At 44.4% G+C, this 23,386-nt stretch overlaps 1 protein-coding gene across 2 annotated transcripts in view; it reads right to left on the bottom strand.

Annotated features, from left to right (window-relative positions):
• Nucleotides 1–23,386, bottom strand: part of LOC138651765 (indolethylamine N-methyltransferase-like) — a 34,663-nt gene that overhangs the window by 6,632 nt on the left and 4,645 nt on the right. Inside the window, exons 3-4 of one of the 2 annotated variants that reach the window (XM_069742238.1) lie at nt 16,387–16,590; nt 13,368–13,462 (exon numbers count right to left, since the gene is read on the bottom strand). In XM_069742238.1, the coding sequence (XP_069598339.1) occupies nt 13,368–13,462; nt 16,387–16,537 (246 nt within the window). In that variant the 5' untranslated portion in view covers nt 16,538–16,590. Of the gene's footprint in view, nt 1–13,367; nt 13,463–16,386; nt 16,667–23,386 lie in introns of those variants that run through there. The other variant, XM_069742237.1, reaches the window with a different exon arrangement.

Below are 23,386 nucleotides of genomic sequence, written 5' to 3'. Positions count from 1 at the left end.
ATCGAAGGCCTAAAATAAAAAAATTGGGCTGGCTGTAGGCAATTTTAAATTGGTTCCAGGGGTACACGGGCAGCAGTGGTCTGGTCAGTGGAAGTCTAGTGGAAGGAGTGACCGCAGACAGGCTTCCAAGGCCTAACATAACAAACTTGGGCTGGCTGTAGGCACTTTTAAATTGGTTCCAGGGGTACACGGGCAGCAGTGGTGTGGTCAGTGGAGGCCTAGTGGAAGGAGTGACCGCAGACAGGCATCGAAGGCCTAAAATAATAACACATGGCTGTAGGCAATTTTAAATTGGTTCCAGGGGTAGACGGGCAGCAGTGACCTGGTCAGTGTAGTAGTAGTTGAAAGAATGGACCGCAGACAGGCATCGAAGGCCTAAAATAAAAAAATTGGGCTGGCTGTAGGCAATTTTAAATTGGTTCCAGGGGTACACGGGCAGCAGTGACCTGGTCAGTGTAGTAGTAGTTGAAAGAATGGACCGCAGACAGGCATCGAAGGCCTAAAATAAAAAAATTGGGCTGGCTGTAGGCAATTTTAAATTGGTTCCAGGGGTACACGGGCAGCAGTGGTCTGGTCAGTGGAAGTCTAGTGGAAGGAGTGACCGCAGACAGGCTTCCAAGGCCTAACATAACAAACTTGGGCTGGCTGTAGGCACTTTTAAATTGGTTCCAGGGGTACACGGGCAGCAGTGACCTGGTCAGTGTAGTTGTAGTTGAAAGAATGGACCGCAGACAGGCATCGAAGGCCTAAAATAAAAAAATTGGGCTGGCTGTAGGCAATTTTAAATTGGTTCCAGGGGTACACGGGCAGCAGTGGTGTGGTCAGTGGAGGCCTAGTGGAAGGAGTGACCGCAGACAGGCATCGAAGGCCTAAAATAATAACACATGGCTGTAGGCAATTTTAAATTGGTTCCAGGGGTACACGGGCAGCAGTGACCTGGTCAGTGTAGTAGTAGTTGAAAGAATGGACCGCAGACAGGCATCGAAGGCCTAAAATAAAAAAATTGGGCTGGCTGTAGGCAATTTTAAATTGGTTCCAGGGGTACACGGGCAGCAGTGACCTGGTCAGTGTAGTAGTAGTTGAAAGAATGGACCGCAGACAGGCATCGAAGGCCTAAAATAAAAAAATTGGGCTGGCTGTAGGCAATTTTAAATTGGTTCCAGGGGTACACGGGCAGCAGTGACCTGGTCAGTGTAGTAGTAGTTGAAAGAATGGACCGCAGACAGGCATCGAAGGCCTAAAATAAAAAAATTGGGCTGGCTGTAGGCAATTTTAAATTGGTTCCAGGGGTACACGGGCAGCAGTGACCTGGTCAGTGTAGTAGTAGTTGAAAGAATGGACCGCAGACAGGCATCGAAGGCCTAAAATAAAAAAATTGGGCTGGCTGTAGGCAATTTTAAATTGGTTCCAGGGGTACACGGGCAGCAGTGGTGTGGTCAGTGGAGGCCTAGTGGAAGGAGTGACCGCAGACAGGCATCGAAGGCCTAAAATAATAACACATGGCTGTAGGCAATTTTAAATTGGTTCCAGGGGTACACGGGCAGCAGTGACCTGGTCAGTGTAGTAGTAGTTGAAAGAATGGACCGCAGACAGGCATCGAAGGCCTAAAATAAAAAAATTGGGCTGGCTGTAGGCAATTTTAAATTGGTTCCAGGGGTACACGGACAGCAGTGGTGTGGTCAGTGGAGGCCTAGTGGAAGGAGTGACCGCAGACAGGCATCGAAGGCCTAAAATAATAACACATGGCTGTAGGCAATTTTAAATTGGTTCCAGGGGTACACGGACAGCAGTGGTGTGGTCAGTGGAGGCCTAGTGGAAGGAGTGACCGCAGACAGGCATCGAAGGCCTAAAATAATAACACATGGCTGTAGGCAATTTTAAATTGGTTCCAGGGGTAGACGGGCAGCAGTGACCTGGTCAGTGTAGTAGTAGTTGAAAGAATGGACCGCAGACAGGCATCGAAGGCCTAAAATAAAAAAATTGGGCTGGCTGTAGGCAATTTTAAATTGGTTCCAGGGGTACACGGGCAGCAGTGACCTGGTCAGTGTAGTAGTAGTTGAAAGAATGGACCGCAGACAGGCATCGAAGGCCTAAAATAAAAAAATTGGGCTGGCTGTAGGCAATTTTAAATTGGTTCCAGGGGTACACGGGCAGCAGTGGTGTGGTCAGTGGAGGCCTAGTGGAAGGAGTGACCGCAGACAGGCATCGAAGGCCTAAAATAATAACACATGGCTGTAGGCAATTTTAAATTGGTTCCAGGGGTACACGGGCAGCAGTGACCTGGTCAGTGTAGTAGTAGTTGAAAGAATGGACCGCAGACAGGCATCGAAGGCCTAAAATAAAAAAATTGGGCTGGCTGTAGGCAATTTTAAATTGGTTCCAGGGGTACACGGACAGCAGTGGTGTGGTCAGTGGAGGCCTAGTGGAAGGAGTGACCGCAGACAGGCATCGAAGGCCTAAAATAATAACACATGGCTGTAGGCAATTTTAAATTGGTTCCAGGGGTACACGGACAGCAGTGGTGTGGTCAGTGGAGGCCTAGTGGAAGGAGTGACCGCAGACAGGCTTCCAAGGCCTAACATAACAAACTTGGGCTGGCTGTAGGCACTTTTAAATTGGTTCCAGGGGTACACGGGCAGCAGTGGTCTGGTCAGTGGAAGTCTAGTGGAAGGAGTGACCGCAGACAGGCTTCCAAGGCCTAACATAACAAACTTGGGCTGGCTGTAGGCACTTTTAAATTGGTTCCAGGGGTACACGGGCAGCAGTGACCTGGTCAGTGTAGTAGTAGTTGAAAGAATGGACCGCAGACAGGCTTCGAAGGCCTAACATAACAAACTTGGGCTGGCTGTAGGCACTTTTAAATTGGTTCCAGGGGTACACGGGCAGCAGTGGTCTGGTCAGTGGAAGTCTAGTGGAAGGAGTGACCGCAGACAGGCTTCCAAGGCCTAACATAACAAACTTGGGCTGGCTGTAGGCACTTTTAAATTGGTTCCAGGGGTACACGGGCAGCAGTGGTCTGGTCAGTGGAAGTCTAGTGGAAGGAGTGACCGCAGACAGGCTTCCAAGGCCTAACATAACAAACTTGGGCTGGCTGTAGGCACTTTTAAATTGGTTCCAGGGGTACACGGGCAGCAGTGGTCTGGTCAGTGGAAGTCTAGTGGAAGGAGTGACCGCAGACAGGCTTCGAAGGCCTAACATAACAAAATTGGGCTGGCTGTAGGCACTTTAAATTGGTTCCAGGGGTACATGGGCAGCAGTGTATGGTCAGTGGAAGTCTAGTGGAAGGAGTGACGGCAGACAGTCTTCGAAGGCCTAACATAACAAAATTGGGCTGACTGTAGGCACTTTTAAATTGGTTCCAGGGTAACACGGCCAGCAGTGGCCTGGTCAGTGTAGTAGTTGTAGAAAGAAGGGACCGCAGACAGGCTTCGAAGGCCTAACATAACAAAAATGTCAAAACAATGGTATTGTCAGTGCCAGGCATTGAAGGATGTCAGCGCCTAGACTACACATTGGTGAAGCTGTGAGAGATAATTTTGCTAGTGGTAGAGCACTGTTTGAGCTGGGGGGGGAACTGTCTTGTGGCCGGCGTTACAGGCACAGGGCCCCTCATATTACAACGGTGTGTCTGACGTTGGGTGCGCACCACCACCGCCAGAGACACTTTATTGTACTATGAGGGACCCAGTGGCAGTGCCGTCGACCAAAAGCGGCCACACCCACCTCTTCAGACAAACAGCACTCTCAAGGGTCCAAGCGCAAAGTGGCGATAGCACGGCCCCGTGTGGGGAGTTTGGCCATTTCGTGAGGTGGAAACATGTCGTATGCTGGACAATCAGGTGAAGAAAATTACGAGATTGGAAAAGTCATTCAGAATAGTCCACAGGCAAGACCTTTTCATAGGAAAGCTAGGTGTCAGCCGGGCAGGGTGGGGCAAAAGATTTTGAAATCCAGTTGTGGTTCATTTTAATGAAGGTTAGATCATCTACATTTTGGGTAGCCAGACGAGTCCTTTTTTCTGTTAGTATTGAACCTGCAGCACTGAATACTCTTTCTGATAGGACACTAGCTGCCGGGCAAGCAAGCTCCTGCAATGCATATTCTGCCAATTCTGGCCAGGTGTCTAATTTGGATGCCCAGTAATCAAATGGGAATGACGGTTGAGGGAGAACGTCGATAAGGGATGAAAAATAGTTTGTAACCATACTGGACAAATGTTGTCTCCTGTCACTTTGAATTGATGCTGCAGTACCTGTCCTGTCTGCGGTCATAGAAAAATCACTCCACAACCTGGTCAGAAAACCCCTCTGGCCAACGCCACTTCTGATTTCTGCCCCTCTAACACCTCTGGTCTGCTGGCCCCTGGAGCTCGTGTGAGAACGATCACGGGCGCTGTGTGCAGGGAATGCCAGAAGCAAACGGTCAACAAGAGTTGATTGTTTTGTTGCTAATATTAGTTCCAAGTTCTCATGTGGCATAATATTTTGCAATTTGCCTTTATAGCGAGGATCAAGGAGGCAGGCCAACCAGTAATCGTCATCGTTCATCATTTTTGTAATGCGTGTGTCCCTTTTGAGGATACGCAAGGCATAATCCGCCATGTGGGCCAAAGTTCCCGTTGTCAAATCTGCGGTTGTGCTTGGTTGAGGGGCAGTTGCAGGCAAATCTACGTCACTTGTGTCCCTCAAAAAACCAGAACCCGGCCTTGCCACGCCACCAATTTCCCGTGCCCCCGGGAAAGCTTCCTCATTAAAAATATACTCATCCCCATCATCCTCCTCATCCTCCACCTCCTCTTCGCCCGGTACCTCGTCATGTACACTGCCCTGACCAGACAATCGCTGACTGTCATCAAGGCTTTCCTCTTCCTCTGGTGCAGACGCCTGATCCTTTATGTGCGTCAAACTTTGCATCAGCAGACGCATTAGGGGGATGCTCATGCTTATTATGGCGTTGTCTGCACTAACCAGCCGTGTGCATTCCTCAAAACACTGAAGGACTTGACACATGTCTTGAATCTTCGACCACTGCACACCTGACAACTCCATGTCTGCCATCCTACTGCCTGCCCGTGTATGTGTATCCTCCCACAAAAACATAACAGCCCGCCTCTGTTCGCACAGTCTCTGAAGCATGTGCAGTGTTGAGTTCCACCTTGTTGCAACGTCTATGATTAGGCGATGCTGGGGAAGGTTCAAAGAACGCTGATAGGTCTGCATACGGCTGGAGTGTACAGGCGAACGGCGGATATGTGCGCAAAGTCCACGCACTTTGAGGAGCAGGTCGGATAACCCCAGATAACTTTTCAGGAAGCACTGCACCACCAGGTTTAAGGTGTGAGCCAGGCAAGGAATGTGTTTCAGTTGGGAAAGGGAGATGGCAGCCATGAAATTCCTTCCGTTATCACTCACTACCTTGCCTGCCTCAAGATCTACAGTGCCCAGCCACGACTGCGTTTCTTGCTGCAAGAACTCGGACAGAACTTCCGCGGTGTGTCTATTGTCGCCCAAACACTTCATAGCCAATACAGCCTGCTGACGTATGCCAGTAGCTGCCCCATAATGGGAGACCTGGTGTGCAACAGTGGCAGGTGCGGATGGAGTGTTTGTGCGACTGCGGTCTGTGGACGAGCTCTTGCTTCTGCAGGAGGACGAGGAGGAGGAGGAGGAGGAGGAGGGGGTGCGAATGGCTACAGACAACTGTTTACTAGACCGTGGGCTAGGCAGAACTGTCCCAAACTTGCTGTCCCCTGTGGACCCTGAATCCACCACATTTACCCAGTGTGCCGTGATGGACACGTAACGTCCCTGGCCATGCCTACTGGTCCATGCATCTGTTGTCAGGTGCACCTTTGTGCTCACAGATTGCCTGAGTGCATGGACGATGCGCTCTTTAACATGCTGGTGGAGGGCTGGGATGGCTTTTCTGGAAAAAAAGTGTCGACTGGGTAGCTCGTAGCGTGGTACAGCGTAGTCCATCAGGTCTTTGAAAGCTTCGCTTTCAACTAACCGGTAGGGCATCATCTCTAACGAGATTAGTCTAGCTATGTGGGCGTTCAAACCCTGTGTACGCGGATGCGAGGCTAAGTATTTCCTTTTTCTAACCATAGTCTCATGTAGGGTGAGCTGGACTGGAGAGCTGGAGATCGTGGAACTAGCGGGGGTGCCGGTGGACATGGCAGACTGAGAGACGGTGGGAGATGGTATTGTTGCCGCCGGTGCCCTAGATGCAGTGTTTCCTACTACGAAACTGGTGATTCCCTGACCCTGACTGCTTTGGCCTGGCAAAGATACCTGCACAGATACAGCAGGTGGTGCGCTAAATGGTGGTCCTACACTGCCGGAAGGGATGTTGCGTTGATGACTAGCTTCATTGGCCGAGGGTGCAACAACCTTAAGGGACGTTTGGTAGTTAGTCCAAGCTTTCAAATGCATGGTGGTTAAATGTCTATGCATGCAACTAGTATTGAGACTTTTCAGATTCTGACCTCTGCTTAAGGAAGTAGAACATTTTTGACAGATGACTTTGCGCTGATCAATTGGATGTTGTTTAAAAAAATGCCAGACTGCACTCTTTCTAGCATCGGATACCTTTTCAGGCATTGCAGACTGAGCTTTAACCGGATGGCCACGCTGTCCTCCACCAGGTTTTGGCTTTGCCACGCGTTTTGGGCAAGATACGGGCCCGGCAGATGGAACCTGTGGCGATGTTGATGCCTGCTGCGGCCCCTCCTCCTCCTCTGCTTCAGAACTGCTGCCGCCTGCACCCTGTTCCCCCAATGGCTGCCAATCGGGGTCAAGAACTGGGTCATCTAATAACTCTTCTTGTACCTCCTGCGCAACTTCGTCTGTGTCACCGTGTCGTTCGGTGGTATAGCGTTCGTGATGGGGCAACATAGTCTCATCAGGGTCTGATTCTTGATCAGCACCCTGCGAGGGCAATGTTGTGGTCTGAGTCAAAGGACCAGCATAGTAGTCTGGCTGTGGCTGTGCGTCAGTGCACTCCATGTCAGATTCAATTTGTAATGGGCATGGACTGTTAACTGCTTCACTTTCTAAGCCAGGGACGGTATGTGTAAAGAGCTCCATGGAGTAACCCGTTGTGTCGCCTGCTGCATTCTTCTCTGTTGTTGTTTTTGCTGAAGAGGACAAGGAAGTGACTTGTCCCTGACCGTGAACATCCACTAACGACGCGCTGCTTTTACTTTTACCAGTTTCACGAGATGAGGCAAAAGAGCTAGAGGCTGAGTCAGCAAGATAAGCCAAAACTTGCTCTTGCTGCTCCGGCTTTAAAAGCGGTTTTCCTAATCCCAGAAAAGGGAGCGTTCGAGGCCTTGTGTAGCCGGACGACGAACCTGGCTCCACAGCTCCAGACTTAGGTGCAATATTTTTTCCCCCACGACCACCTGATGCTCCACCACTACCACTACCCTCATTACCAGCTGACAATGAACGCCCCCGGCCACGACCTCTTCCACTAGACTTCCTCATTGTTTTAAAAACGTAACCAAACTAACGTTATTTGTTGCAGTCACACAACTTACACGGTGAGCTATAACTTCAGTATGATTTAGCTACCCCTTTACAGGTTGGTGAGACCACAGCGAAAATCAGGCCCAATGTTACACACTCTTTTTTTGGTGGCTGCAAATTAGAGAGATGCCCCACACGCAGGACTGTCACTGAAGCACAAATGTTAATATTAATGTCACACTATTATTTTTTTTTTATTTTTATTTTTTTCAGGAACACTTTAGAAACCCCCCCCAAAAAAAAAAAAAGATTTTTGCAGGGAGAATTTAGAAAACAAATGTAACAAACTATATGCTTTCTATGGGCCACTGAGTGAGAGATGACGCACACAGGAATCAGGAGTGGCACACAAGCCCAGAGGCCAATATTTTTCTACCAATGATTGATGGAGTTATTTTCTCTGGTAGATTTTGGAACCCAAATCAAGGAAAAAAAATGTAGGCTTTCTATGGACCACAATTGGAGAGAGAGAGAGAGAGAGAGATGGCACACCCAGGAGTCAAGACTGGCACACAAGCAGAAAGGCCAATATTAATCTCCCACTGTTTTTTTTTTTTTTTTTTTTTTTTTTTTTTTCAGGGAGACTTTAGAAAAAAAAATAATAAAAAAAATATGATTTTATCAGGAAGAATTTAGAAACCAAATAAAATAAAATGATTTTTTCAGGGAGAATTTATAAAACAAATAAAAACAAAAATAGGCGTTCTATGGCCCACTGACTGAGAGATGACGCACACAGGAGTCAGGAGTGGCACACAAACCCAGAGGCCAATATTTTTCTACCAATGATTGATGTAGTTATTTTCTCTGGTAGATTTTAGAACCCAAATCAAGGAAAAAAAATATAGGCTTTCTATGGACCACAATTGGAGAGAGAGAGAGAGAGAGAGAGAGAGAGAGAGAGAGAGAGAGATGGCACACTCAGGAGTCAAGACTGGCACACAAGCAGAAAGGCCAATATTAATCTCCCACTGTTTTTTTTGGTTGTTTTTTTTTTTTTTTTTTCAGGGAGACTTTAGAAAAAAAAATAATAAAAAAAATATGATTTTATCAGGAAGAATTTAGAAACCAAATAAAATAAAATGATTTTTTCAGGGAGAATTTATAAAACAAATAAAACCAAAAATAGGCGTTCTATGGCCCACTGACTGAGAGATGACGCACCCAGGAGTCAAGACTGGCACACAAGCAGAAAGGCCAATATTAATCTCCCACTGTTTTTTTTTTTTTTTTTCAGGGAGACTTTAGAAAAAAAAATAATAAAAAAAATGTGATTTTATCAGGAAGAATTTAGAAACCAAATAAAATAAAATGATTTTTTCAGGGAGAATTTAGAAAACAAATAAAACCAAAAATAGGCGTTCTATGGTCCACTGACTGAGAGATGACGCACCCAGGAGTCAAGACTGGCACACAAGCAGAAAGGCCAATATTAATCTCCCACTGTTTTTTTTTTTTTTTTTCAGGGAGACTTTAGAAAAAAAAATAATAAAAAAAATGTGATTTTATCAGGAAGAATTTAGAAACCAAATAAAATAAAATGATTTTTTCAGGGAGAATTTAGAAAACAAATAAAACCAAAAATAGGCGTTCTATGGCCCACTGACTGAGAGATGACGCACCCAGGAGTCAAGACTGGCACACAAGCAGAAAGGCCAATATTAATCTCCCACTGTTTTTTTTTTTTTTTTTCAGGGAGACTTTAGAAAAAAAAATAATAAAAAAAATGTGATTTTATCAGGAAGAATTTAGAAACCAAATAAAATAAAATGATTTTTTCAGGGAGAATTTAGAAAACAAATAAAACCAAAAATAGGCGTTCTATGGCCCACTGACTGAGAGATGACGCACCCAGGAGTCAAGACTGGCACACAAGCAGAAAGGCCAATATTAATCTCCCACTGTTTTTTTTTTTTTTTTTCAGGGAGACTTTAGAAAAAAAAATAATAAAAAAAATGTGATTTTATCAGGAAGAATTTAGAAACCAAATAAAATAAAATGATTTTTTCAGGGAGAATTTAGAAAACAAATAAAACCAAAAATAGGCGTTCTATGGCCCACTGACTGAGAGATGACGCACCCAGGAGTCAAGACTGGCACACAAGCAGAAAGGCCAATATTAATCTCCCACTGTTTTTTTTTTTTTTTTTCAGGGAGACTTTAGAAAAAAAAATAATAAAAAAAATATGATTTTATCAGGAAGAATTTAGAAACCAAATAAAATAAAATGATTTTTTCAGGGAGAATTTATAAAACAAATAAAAACAAAAATAGGCGTTCTATGGACCACTGACTGAGAGATGACGCACACAGGAGTCAGGAGTGGCACACAAACCCAGAGGCCAATATTTTTCTACCAATGATTGATGTAGTTATTTTCTCTGGTAGATTTTAGAACCCAAATCAAGGAAAAAAAATATAGGCTTTCTATGGACCACAATTGGAGAGAGAGAGAGAGAGAGAGAGAGAGAGAGAGAGAGATGGCACACCCAGGAGTCAAGACTGGCACACAAGCAGAAAGGCCAATATTAATCTCCCACTGTTTTTTTGGTTGTTTTTTTTTTTTTTTTTTCAGGGAGACTTTAGAAAAAAAAATAATAAACAAAATATGATTTTATCAGGAAGAATTTAGAAACCAAATAAAATAAAATGATTTTTTCAGGGAGAATTTAGAAAACAAATAAAACCAAAAATAGGCGTTCTATGGCCCACTGACTGAGAGATGACGCACCCAGGAGTCAAGACTGGCACACAAGCAGAAAGGCCAATATTAATCTCCCACTGTTTTTTTTTTTTTTTTTCAGGGAGACTTTAGAAAAAAAAATAATAAAAAAAATGTGATTTTATCAGGAAGAATTTAGAAACCAAATAAAATAAAATGATTTTTTCAGGGAGAATTTAGAAAACAAATAAAACCAAAAATAGGCGTTCTATGGCCCACTGACTGAGAGATGACGCACCCAGGAGTCAAGACTGGCACACAAGCAGAAAGGCCAATATTAATCTCCCACTGTTTTTTTTTTTTTTTTTCAGGGAGACTTTAGAAAAAAAAATAATAAAAAAAAAAAGATTTTATCAGGAAGAATTTAGAAACCAAATAAAATAAAATGATTTTTTCAGGGAGAATTTATAAAACAAATAAAACCAAAAATAGGCGTTCTATGGCCCACTGACTGAGAGAGAGAGAGAGAGAGATGGAACGCTTAGTACTGGCACACAAGCCCAAAGGGCAATATTAATCTCCCTTTTTTTTTCCAGGGAGAATTTCTAAAACCCAAAAAAAAAATAAAATAGGCTTTCTATGGCCCACTATTTGTGAGAGAGATGGGACGCTCAGGACTGGCACAGATGGCACGCTCAGGACTGGCACAGAAGCCCAGAGGCCAATATTAATCTCCCTTTTTTTCTGGGAGAATTTATAAAACCAAAAAAATATTTAAATAGGCTTTCTATGGCCCACTATTTGTGAGAGAGATGGCACGCTCAGGACTGGCACAGATGGCACGCTCACAACTGGCACACAAGCCCAGAGGCCAATATTAATCTCCCTTTTTTCAGGGAAAATTTATAAAACAAAAAAAAAAAAAAAATAGGCTTTCTATGGCCCACTATTTGTGAGAGAGATGGCACGCTCAGGGCTGGCACAGATGGCACGCTCAGGACTGGCACACAAGCCCAGAGGCCAATATTAATCTCCCTTTTTTTCAGGGAGAATTTATAAAACCCCCAAAAAAAATAAAATAGGCTTTCTATGGCCCACTATTTGTGAGAGAGATGGGACGCTCAGGACTGGCACAGATGGCACGCTCAGGACTGGCACAGAAGCCCAGAGGCCAATATTAATCTCCCTTTTTTTCTGGGAGAATTTATAAAACCAAAAAAAAATTTAAATAGGCTTTCTATGGCCCACTATTTGTGAGAGAGATGGCACGCTCAGGACTGGCACAGATGGCACGCTCACAACTGGCACACAAGCCCAGAGGCCAATATTAATCTCCCTTTTTTCAGGGAAAATTTATAAAACAAAAAAAAAATTAAATAGGCTTTCTATGGCCCACTATTTGTGAGAGAGATGGCACGCTCAGGGCTGGCACAGATGGCACGCTCAGGACTGGCACACAAGCCCAGAGGCCAATATTAATCTCCCTTTTTTTCAGGGAGAATTTATAAAACCCCCAAAAAAAATAAAATAGGCTTTCTATGGCCCACTATTTGTGAGAGAGATGGGACGCTCAGGACTGGCACAGATGGCACGCTCAGGACTGGCACAGAAGCCCAGAGGCCAATATTAATCTCCCTTTTTTTCTGGGAGAATTTATAAAACCAAAAAAATATTTAAATAGGCTTTCTATGGCCCACTATTTGTGAGAGAGATGGCACGCTCAGGACTGGCACAGATGGCACGCTCACAACTGGCACACAAGCCCAGAGGCCAATATTAATCTCCCTTTTTTCAGGGAAAATTTATAAAACAAAAAAAAAAATTAAATAGGCTTTCTATGGCCCACTATTTGTGAGAGAGATGGCACGCTCAGGGCTGGCACAGATGGCACGCTCAGGACTGGCACACAAGCCCAGAGGCCAATATTAATCTCCCTTTTTTTCAGGGAGAATTTATAAAACCAAAAAAAAAAATAAATAGGCTTTCTATGGCCCACTATTTGTGAGAGAGATGGCACGCTCAGGGCTGGCACAGATGGCACGCTCAGGACTGGCACACAAGCCCAGAGGCCAATATTAATCTCCCTTTTTTTCAGGGAGAATTTATAAAACCCCAAAAAAAATAAAATAGGCTTTCTATGGCCCACTATTTGTGAGAGAGATGGCACACTCAGGACTGGCACACAAGCCCAAAGGCCAATATTAATCTCCCACTGTATTTTTATCAGGGAGAATTTATACACCCCACAAAAAAAAATACAGAAAAATGAAAAGGCTTTCTATGGCCCACTATGTGAGAGAGATGGCACACACAGGGATGGCACTCTAGCAGAAATGCCAAATTGCCAATCTTAATCTCCCACCAAAAAAAAAAAAAAAAAAAAAACAGGGAATGTCCTACAATTACTATCTCCCTGCCTGCAGTAATCTCAGCCAGGTATGGCAGGCAGCTACTATCTCCCTGCCTGCAGTAATCTCAGCCAGGTATGGCAGGCAGCAATAAGGAGTGGACTGATGCACAAATGAAATAAAAAGTGTGGACAAACAAAAAAGATAGCTGTGCAGAAAGGAAGGAACAAGAGGATTTGTGCTTTGAAAAAAGCAGTTGGTTTGCACAGCGGCGTACACACAGCAATGCAGCTATCAGGGAGCCTTCTAGGGCAGCCCAATGAGCTACAGCGCTGAGGGGAAAAAAAAAAAAAAAAAAACTTCCACTGTCCCTGCACACCGAGGGTGGTGTTGGACAGTGCAAATCGCTGCAGCACAAGCGGTTTTGTGGTTAATGGACCCTGCCTAACGCTATCCCTGCTTCTGACAAAGCGGCAGCAACCTCTCCCTAAGCTCAGATCAGCAGCAGTAAGATGGCGGTCGGCGGGAACGCCTCTTTATAGCCCCTGTGACGTCGCAGACAGCAAGCCAATCACTGCAATGCCCTTCTCTAAGATGGTGGGGACCAGGACCTATGTCATCACGCTGCCCACACTCTGCGTTTACCTTCATTGGCTGAGAAATGGCGCTTTTCGCGTCATTGAAACGCGACTTTGGCGCGAAAGTCGCGTACCGCATGGCCGACCCCGCACAGGGGTCGGATCGGGTTTCATGAAACCCCGACTTAGCCAAAAGTCGGCGACTTTTGAAAATGTTCGACCCGTTTCGCTCAACCCTAATCTTCAGCACTATGATGTGCTTGAAAAACTCACAGGCTGCAAACAGATGATGAACCATAGAACCAACAGTGAGGTCAATCAAGATATCACCTTTAACATGACCTGCAGAAAAAAGGCAAAATATTAAAACATGCATACATGTAGGAGGTGAAACAGTCACAATAACAGTCACAAGCCTCTTTAGGGTATTTGCAGATGTTCAATATTAGGCAGCACATGTCCGATGCGTCCAAAGCGCTGCTGGCATTGGAACACAGGTGATTCCGCATGTGATCACTGAACCGTGCGAAATCACCGTGCCCAATACATTGTACGGGTGATATTTATCTTCCGGAGACTCGCGTCTGCGCAAGATAGATAGGCATGCTGCAGTCTGGGAAGACGCACCGCATGTCCGTCTCCACGGGTGAGCTACGGGCGTCTGTGCACACAGTGGAAATGGGGTTTCTTTAAATCCTGTCCACTATGCTGCAACATTTGGACACTGTGGATGTATGCAGTGTCCAACCCGCAGCATTTACTGACTGTGGGAACATACATTGAATTGGAAAATCAAAACAGAACTTGTGATGCATTCACTTTAACCCCTTCCTGCAAATTTATCATATATCCACTGCACAGATGGAAGGCCACTAACATGGGTGCCGCACATTTACTGCAGTCACACGGTGGCGGCTCAGGATCTGCAATAAACAGCAGTACTCATGTACATGTGAAATAATAGATGCTGCAGGAGAGAGACTAATTGTCTAATCGGCAGGCAGAATGGTGAAGTCAAATATCAAAGAGCTTTTAGTTGCAAGGATTTTCTCATCTCAACCAGCCAATTTGGTAAATTTATTTCCAAGTGCACAATTCTACAGTAAAATCCTCCAAAAATGTATTTTTTCTTCAACATAAAATTCCTACAAAAACAAAATGCAATTCTGCTCAAATCAGGCTAGATACATTTTTTTCAAAATTCTCTGAAGAATAATTATTTTTTAATTTCAGACAGCATAAGATAGAGAAGAGGGACCACATCACCTGGCACGTGTTGACAAATAAATACTGCATCCATATTTTATTTGGTGTCGCATCATACATTGGATTTGTGGCAGTAAAGACTTTCATCCCTCCCTTCTCCCAGTTTGCATGCTATTTTCTTGGGTGGTTCTGCAGTGGCCTTTGAAACTATCAAAGTGGTTGTTACTGTCAAAACGGTATCCGGTTTTCAAAACAACCATATCCGGTGAGCAAATCCTGTTATACCCTTTCTCTCTGCAATCCGGATAAGACCCTAATGTGCTATTTGTCATTCCAGCTTTTGTATTATTCCTGCATTATACATCCCATAGGAGACACTAACACAGGTGTATACATCACATAGGAAGTCTGAGACAGCTGTATACATCACATAGGAGACACTGAGGCTGTAATATACATCACATAAGAGACACTGGATGTACATCACGTAGGAGTTTCAAACTTTCCCTGGAGCTGGGACCCTAAATATTCCTATTCCGGGGGTAATCTTCAAGGAAGAGAGGCTTGAGTCTCTGACCTTACTACGCTTATGGAAAAACCCTAATCTGTCTCTCCCCCACCCCATGAGGCATGGGACAGAAATGAAAGGAAAACCAGACATAAAGATAAGACATTGAAAACCTCTATAATACAAAGGCACTAACCAACAATAGGGGGAGGATAGGGACAGGGAGGAATAAACTAAATGGGAAAAAGGAACAGGAGATAAACACACATGTACAACAGGAAAACAGGACACCACAAATCAAACTCTAAACTTCAACTACTTAGCTTTAGCACACAATCTTTCACCGACAGGGACTAAACGACCATAGAGGGAGTAAAGGGTAAGCAGTTGCAGCTGAGAACAACCAGGCTGTATGGTCTCAGGCAGCATTGAAAGAGTTCTAAACCCTCTCAGCACTGAGGGACAGGGAAATCCATTTAAAGGGACTCTGTCACCTGAATTTGGCGGGACTGGTTTTGGGTCATATGGGCGGAGTTTTCGGGTGTTTGATTCACCCTTTCCTTACCCGCTGGCTGCATGCTGGCTGCAATATTGGATTGAAGTTCATTCTCTGTCCTCCATAGTACACGCCTGCGCAAGGCAAGATTGCTTTGCGCAGGCGTGTACTATGGAGGACAGAGAATGAACTTCAATCCAATATTGCAGCCAGCATGCAGCCAGCGGGTAAGGAAAGGGTGAATCAAACACCCGAAAACTCCGCCCATATGACCCAAAACCAGTCCCGCCAAATTCAGGTGACAGGTTCCCTTTAAATTAGGACATGAATCACATCATCTCTAAAGAGGACTGAGATTTATTACCCGACTTGACCGTCTAACTCCAAGTCTTCGAGGGGGACGTGACACCCTCATGACAAGGAGACATTGAGTCTGCTGTATTTTCATGCGTAGCAATGATTCTTTTAAATGCAAATTAAAGCAATGGTTATTCTTGAAGCACCCATTGCTCATTCAAATTAATAGAATACCTAAGATAACTCTTCAAGAAACCTTACATGCATATGTCAAATTCCACTTAATGCAAGAACTGACCTGGAGTGCAGTTTTTTTACAACAGATTTTTAATCTTTAGGGCAGTTTCAAGGGAAGTCTGTATGAAAAATCCACAATAAAATCCACAGAAAGTCCATATGAAACACCTGCAAATTTTGCTCTGTATTTTCTTTGAATGGTCATCAAAATTTGCATCTGAAAATTTGCACATGTGAATGTACCAGCTGAAATGTGAATTCTTAAATGATCCTTTATTATCATAATCAACATATTTTCTAAGGTACTGGAGAATACGGAGGGGAGAACACTGATGCTATTTATCCCGCAGTCTCTATATTCTTCATTGTTTGTAATAACTAGAGCTTTGCTATGCTCACTTTGGAGAATATGGATGGGGCAGTCTGTTTAACCTTTTTTATTACCCAAACCCCATATAACCAAGTTTTCTTATTTTGTATCTTGATAAAACTAATAAAACTCACAAAGAATTAGATATATACCCTCTGTGAAAGTTTTTGTAAGATTTTCAATGGGAAATATCAAGGTATCCTCTGCAAAGACCATATCAGGTTTATCTGAAACATAATCCTCCAGACTTTGTCTGGAATCAAAGTCATCTTCATGGTAGCGCTTATAGGTGCTGGAATCCATCACGTAATCTTGTATTACAGACTGGTGACTCTTTTTGCACTGGTTCACAAGGTCTTCATATAGTAAGTAGGAATCAGTTAAAGCATGTGAGTGACGAAAACATTTACTTATCATATCACGAGTTCTTATGTTGCTTTACAGAATTATATGAACTACATTTAATTGGAATGATAAGGATCTTGACATGTTAAATTGTAACAAAAATAAGTTGCTTAACCCATTAATGACTAGCCCTTCAGGAGTACACAGAACTCTTGAATTTACTTTTTGGCAGTAATAAAAAACAAGAATAATATATTTTTGCATCAGCGCAGCTTTGAGAGATCTTTATAGCTATGCATGGTATAGTTTTTACCCAACTCATTTTTTTGGTATGTGTTTGGGAAACAATCAATAAGAAATCCTATTTAGCAATGTTTTTATTTTGTGTCCGCTGATGATTTTATTTTTATTTTTTACTTTGTTACCTTTTTTTAAAATTAAACAAAAAACATTTCATAAATTATACTTATGTCAGGGTTCTCTATTCAGTGTGGGTCTAGATATTGTTTCTTGGAGCTCATAATGTTTACAGACATTTACTCCAAAGGGAATTGTTTTTTATATGTCCGAATTGAAGAACTGCTGCTGGATTTCTGAGGACAGAGGTAAAATGTTTTTGGTTCTCCTTAGTCTGACATCAACAAATCTTATTCATGAATTAGCCTTAGTCTTTCCCTCTCTGCACTTGGGTTTTTAGTTTTTGGCAAAAGATAACAAGAATAAACAGTTGAAATGAGCGAATAAATTCACAGGACTCTGGTCCAGCGGCCATGTCAGTAAAGGTACCTTCACACTGAGCAACTTTAGAACGATAACGATAGCGATCCATGACGTTGCAGCGTCCTGGATAGCGATATCGTTGTGTTTGACACGCAGCAGTGATCAGGATCCTGCTGTGACATCGCTGGTCGGAGCTAGAAGTCCGAAACTTTATTTCGTCGCTGGATGACCCGCTGACATCGCTGAATCGGCGTGTGTGACGCCGATCCAGCGATGTGTTCACTTGTAACCAGGGTAAACATCGGGTTACTAAGTGCAGGGCCGCGCTTAGTAACCCGATGTTTACCCTGGTGTCCATTGTAAATGTAAAAAAAAAAAACACTACATACTTACATTCCGGTGTCTGTCGCGTCCCCCGGCGTCAGCTTCCCTGCACTGTGTCAGCGCCGGCCGGCCGTAAAGCAGAGCACAGCGGTGACGTCACCGCTCTGCTTTACGGCCGGTGCTTACAGGGATCTGAGCATAGGAACCTACGAGGATGCTGGCGGTAAGCCAGTGAACGCAATAGATGCAAAGGCGTCTGAGTAGGGCAGGCGCTGCGAAGAAGTACCTGACGAGTGCCGCCATATTGGAGGTAGAGCTGCAGGGTCATGACCTCCCTGAAGCCCCAGCGACGAAAGGAGCATGTCTGCGCATGCGCAGAACGCAGAATGGACGAGCACCGGAGAAGCTGGAAGACGGAGAGCAGGAGGAAGCATCGGGAGCACGCTGGCCGGACAGGTGAGTATGAGGAAGCGGAGTAACACTGGATCATCAGCTTGCAGTTGGGAAAATGCTTGATTTCAACCCAGACTGAAGCACTAGGTTTTATGGTTATAACTTTTGTTCCCTTCAAATGCAGTAAAGGTAGAAATAGATCCCCATTCTCCTAACTGAAACCAAAATCGTGTTTTATTGCTTTCTCTAAATATATTAGGTGCTGGCTGTCATGATCCAGTTCTGAGTTTGTGTTCAGCTGTCTTGTCTCTTGACTGGTCATGTGGGAATTAATCCCCTCTGCCTCACTTTGAAGCTGGCTGAGCTATTTAAGTCCTCTGCAGCCTGTGGGCCAGTGTCAGCTATAGTTCATGCTGCACGGCTTGAGCACCTGACCTGTATACTTGTACTAGTGTTCCTTTTTGCCTCTGACTGCCTGTACCCGTTTATGACTTGTTCTGACCTTTGGCTTGTATCTTGACTTTGTCTTACATCTCACGTTTTGGTTACCATGTTCCCGGTAGGCTCTGTTGTCTTGTTTGTCCCCGACCTTTCCTCTGTGTACTGCGCTGATCTCTCTGAGTATGACCTTGGCTTGTCTGACTTCTCTTTCATTACCTGTGACACCTGTATTGTTGTTCCGCATTGCTGCACTGTGTGTACAACCTCTTTTCCTTAACCAGCACCCCTGGTGGAGTTTGCACTAAACTACACTGCAGCAGCACATTACACTGGCAAAACGTTTTCAATAAACAGGAAAGTGCAGAAAATTGGTCTTTCTCGTACAAAAACCACTGCAAAATTATACCTTGGAAAACTTATTTTTGCACTTTGGTCAATGGCAACCATTTGCCTGTATATAGGGAATCAGCTGAATACATTGAATATATATATTAGAGCTGAGGATTGGGATGCTCCTAATTTATACCTCTAACACAAATAGAACCTTACTGTGCCCTCCCAACAGGGCCTTTTATTCTACAGCTTCAAACATTGAGAATTTTGTTCTGATTGGACAAATGTAGACTTTCCTACTGAGATCTAAAATTTAAATTAGAACAAACCATCATTGTACCATCAGGTAAACCATAGATATTTATGATATTACACTAAGAACTGCTTTTATGTCTTTTGTATGAAAAAATGACATGAGATGGTTTTCTGTTGTGAATTTGCTTTTTGGCTCCCTCTAGTGGTTACTAGTTTTTTGACTCTGGTTTTTCTGTCTTTCCTTTTATCCGCACCTGGGTCGTTAGTTAGGGGCGTTGCTTTATAAGCTCCCTGGACACTCAGTTCTATGCCTGGCAACGTAGTTATCAGAGCTAATCTGCTGTGCTCTTGTCTACTGATCCTGGTCCGGTTATTCAGCTAAGTCATTTACTTTGCTTTTTGCTATTTGTTTTTGGTTTTGTATTTTTGTCCAGCTTGTTCCTAATCTGTATCCTGACTTTTGCTGGAAGCTCTAGGGCGCTGGTGTTCTCCCCCCGGACCGTTAGACGGTTCGGGGGTTCTTGAATTTCCAGTGTGGATTTTTGATAGGGTTTTTTGTTGACCATATAAGTTACCTTTCTATATTCTGCTATTAGTTAGCGGGCCTCTCTGTGCTAAACCTGGTTCATTTCTGTGTTTGTCATTTCCTCTTACCTCACCGTTATTATTTGTGGGGGGCTTCTATCCTGCTTTGGGGTCCCTTTCTCTGGAGGCAAGAGAGGTCTTTGTTTTCCTCTACTAGGGGTATTTAGATTCTCCGGCTGGCGCGAGTCATCTAGGATCAACGTAGGTATGACCCCCGGCTACTTCTAGTGTTGGCGTTAGGAGTAGATATATGGTCAACCCAGTTACCACTGCCCTATGAGCTGGATTTTTGTATCTTGCAGACTTCCACGTTCCTCTGAGACCCTCGCCATTGGGGTCATAACAGTTTGCCAGGCCTATATTAAATGTTTAATGCATTGCAAAAGAGGGATTATAAGAAAGAAGATTCTGAGTTTTTTTTTTTCCTCCTCTCTCATTTTTTTTTTTTTTTTTTCTTCATCCCCTTTACCTCAGAGTGGCTTATGCTTGCTGCAGACATGAATGTCCAGACCTTGATTACAAGTGTGGACCAGCTGGCTACTCGTGTGCAGGGCATACAAGATTATGTTATCAGAAGTCCTGGGTCAGAACCTAAGATACCGATTCCTGAACTGTTTTCCGGAGACAGGTTTAAGTTTAGGAATTTCAAGAATAATTGTAAATTGTTTTTGTCCCTGAGACCCTGTTCATCTGGAGACTCCGCTCAGCAAGTAAAAATTGTTATTTCGTTCTTACGGGGTGACCCTCAAGATTGGGCTTTTTCGCTGGCGCCAGGAGATCCGGCATTGGCTGATATTGATGCGTTTTTTCTGGCGCTCGGTTTACTTTATGAGGAACCCAATCTTGAGATTCAGGCAGAAAAGGCCCTGCTGGCTATGTCTCAGGGGCAGGACGAGGCTGAAGTGTATTGCCAAAAATTTCGGAAATGGTCCGTGCTGACACATTGGAACGACTGTGCACTGGCCGCTAATTTTAGAAATGGTCTTTCTGATGCCATTAAAGATGTTATGGTGGGTTTTCCCATTCCCACAGGTCTGAATGATGCTATGGCACTGGCTATTCAAATTGACCGGCGATTGCGGGAGCGCAAGACCGCAAATTCCCTCATGGTGTTGTCTGAACAGACACCTAATTCGGTGCAATGTGATAGAAAAACCGCAAATTCCCTCATGGTGTTGTCTGAACAGACACCTGATTTAATGCAATGTGATAGAATCCTGACCAGAAATGAGCGGAAAATTCATAGACGCCGGAATGGCTTGTGCTACTACTGTGGTGATTCTACACATGTTATCTCAGCATGCTCTAAACGTATAGCTAAGGTTGTTGGTCCGGTCACCGCTGGAAATTTGCAACCTAAATTTATTCTGTCTGTAACTTTGATTTGCTCACTGTCGTCTTATCCTGTCATGGCGTTTGTAGATTCAGGTGCTGCCCTGAGTCTTATGGATCTGTCATTTGCTAAGCGCTGTGGTTTTACTCTTGAACCATTAGAAAATCCTATTCCTCTTAGGGGTATTGATGCTACGCCATTGGCAGCAAATAAACCGCAGTATTGGACACAGGTTACCATGTGCATGACTCCTGAACACCGCGAGGTGATACGTTTTCTTGTTTTACATAAAATGCATGATTTGGTTGTTTTAGGGCTGCCATGGTTACAGACCCATAATCCCGTCCTGGACTGGAAGGCTATGTCAGTTTCTAGTTGGGGCTGTCGTGGTATTCATGGGGATATCCTGCCTGTGTCTATTGCTTCTTCTACGCCTTCGGAAGTTCCGGAGTATTTGTCTGATTATCAGGATGTCTTTAGCGAGTCCAGGTCCAGTGCATTGCCTCCTCATAGGGACTGTGACTGTGCTATAGATTTGATTCCAGGCAGTAAATTTCCTAAGGGAAGACTCTTTAATCTGTCGGTACCTGAACATACCGCTATGCGTTCGTATATCAAGGAGTCTTTGGAGAAAGGACATATTCGTCCGTCTTCTTCCCCTCTTGGTGCAGGATTCTTTTTTGTGGCTAAAAAGGACGGATCTTTGAGGCCTTGTATTGATTATCGGCTTTTAAATAAGATCACTGTCAAATTTCAGTATCCTCTGCCGCTGTTGTCTGACTTGTTTGCCCGAATTAAAGGTGCCAAGTGGTTCACCAAGATAGACCTTCGTGGTGCGTACAACCTTGTGCGCATTAAGCAAGGTGATGAATGGAAAACCGCATTCAATACGCCCGAAGGTCATTTTGAGTACTTGGTGATGCCTTTTGGGCTCTCCAATGCGCCTTCAGTTTTTCAGTCCTTTATGCATGACATTTTCCGGAAGTATCTGGATAAATTTTTGATCGTTTATCTGGATGATATTTTGGTTTTTTCTGATGATTGGGACTCGCATGTGGAGCAGGTCAGGTTGGTCTTTAAAATTTTGCGTGAAAATTCTTTGTTTGTCAAAGGCTCAAAGTGTCTCTTTGGTGTACAGAAGGTTCCCTTTTTGGGGTTTATTTTTTCCCCTTCTGCTGTGGAGATGGACCCGGTCAAGGTCCGAGCTATTCTTGATTGGACTCAGCCCTCGTCAGTTAAGAGTCTTCAGAAGTTCTTGGGTTTCGCTAACTTCTACCGTCGTTTTATCGCTAATTTTTCTAGCGTTGTGAAACCTTTGACGGATATGACCAAGAAGGGCTCCGATGTAGCTAACTGGGCTCCTGCTGCCGTGGAGGCTTTCCAGGAGTTGAAACGCCGGTTTACTTCGGCGCCTGTTTTGTGCCAGCCCGATGTCTCACTTCCCTTTCAGGTTGAGGTGGATGCTTCGGAGATTGGAGCAGGGGCCGTTTTGTCGCAGAGAGGCCCTGGTTGCTCTGTTATGAAACCTTGTGCCTTTTTCTCTAGGAAGTTTTCGCCTGCCGAGCGAAATTATGATGTGGGCAATCGGGAGTTGTTGGCCATGAAGTGGGCATTTGAGGAGTGGCGTCATTGGCTCGAGGGTGCTAAGCATCGTGTGGTGGTCTTGACTGATCACAAAAATCTGATGTATCTCGAGTCTGCTAAACGCCTTAATCCGAGACAGGCCCGCTGGTCATTGTTTTTCTCCCGCTTTGATTTTGTTGTCTCGTATTTACCAGGTTCAAAGAATGTGAAGGCCGATGCTCTTTCTAGGAGCTTTGTGCCTGATGCTCCTGGAGTCGCTGATCCTGTTGGTATTCTTAAGGATGGAGTTATCTTATCAGCTATTTCTCCGGATCTGCGACGTGTGTTGCAGAGATTTCAAGCTGATAGGCCTGAGTCTTGTCCACCTGACAGACTGTTTGTTCCGGATAAGTGGACCAGCAGAGTCATTTCCGAGGTTCATTCCTCGGTGTTGGCAGGTCACCCGGGAATTTTTGGCACCAGAGATCTGGTGGCCAGGTCCTTTTGGTGGCCTTCTTTGTCAAGGGATGTGCGGTCATTTGTGCAGTCCTGTGGGACTTGTGCTAGAGCTAAGCCTTGCTGTTCTCGTGCCAGCGGGTTGCTCTTGCCCTTGCCTGTCCCGAAGAGACCTTGGACACATATCTCCATGGATTTCATTTCTGATCTTCCGCTATCTCAGGGCATGTCTGTTATCTGGGTGATATGTGATCGCTTCTCCAAGATGGTCCATTTGGTTCCTTTGCCTAAGCTGCCTTCCTCTTCCGATCTGGTTCCTGTGTTTTTCCAGAACGTGGTTCGTTTGCACGGCATCCCTGAGAATATTGTGTCAGATAGAGGATCCCAGTTCGTTTCCAGGTTCT

The sequence above is a fragment of the Ranitomeya imitator genome, chromosome 10 (genome assembly GCF_032444005.1).
Source record: "Ranitomeya imitator isolate aRanImi1 chromosome 10, aRanImi1.pri, whole genome shotgun sequence".
Classification (NCBI taxonomy): domain Eukaryota; kingdom Metazoa; phylum Chordata; class Amphibia; order Anura; family Dendrobatidae; genus Ranitomeya; species Ranitomeya imitator.
This window is presented reverse-complemented; position numbering and strand designations above follow the sequence as displayed.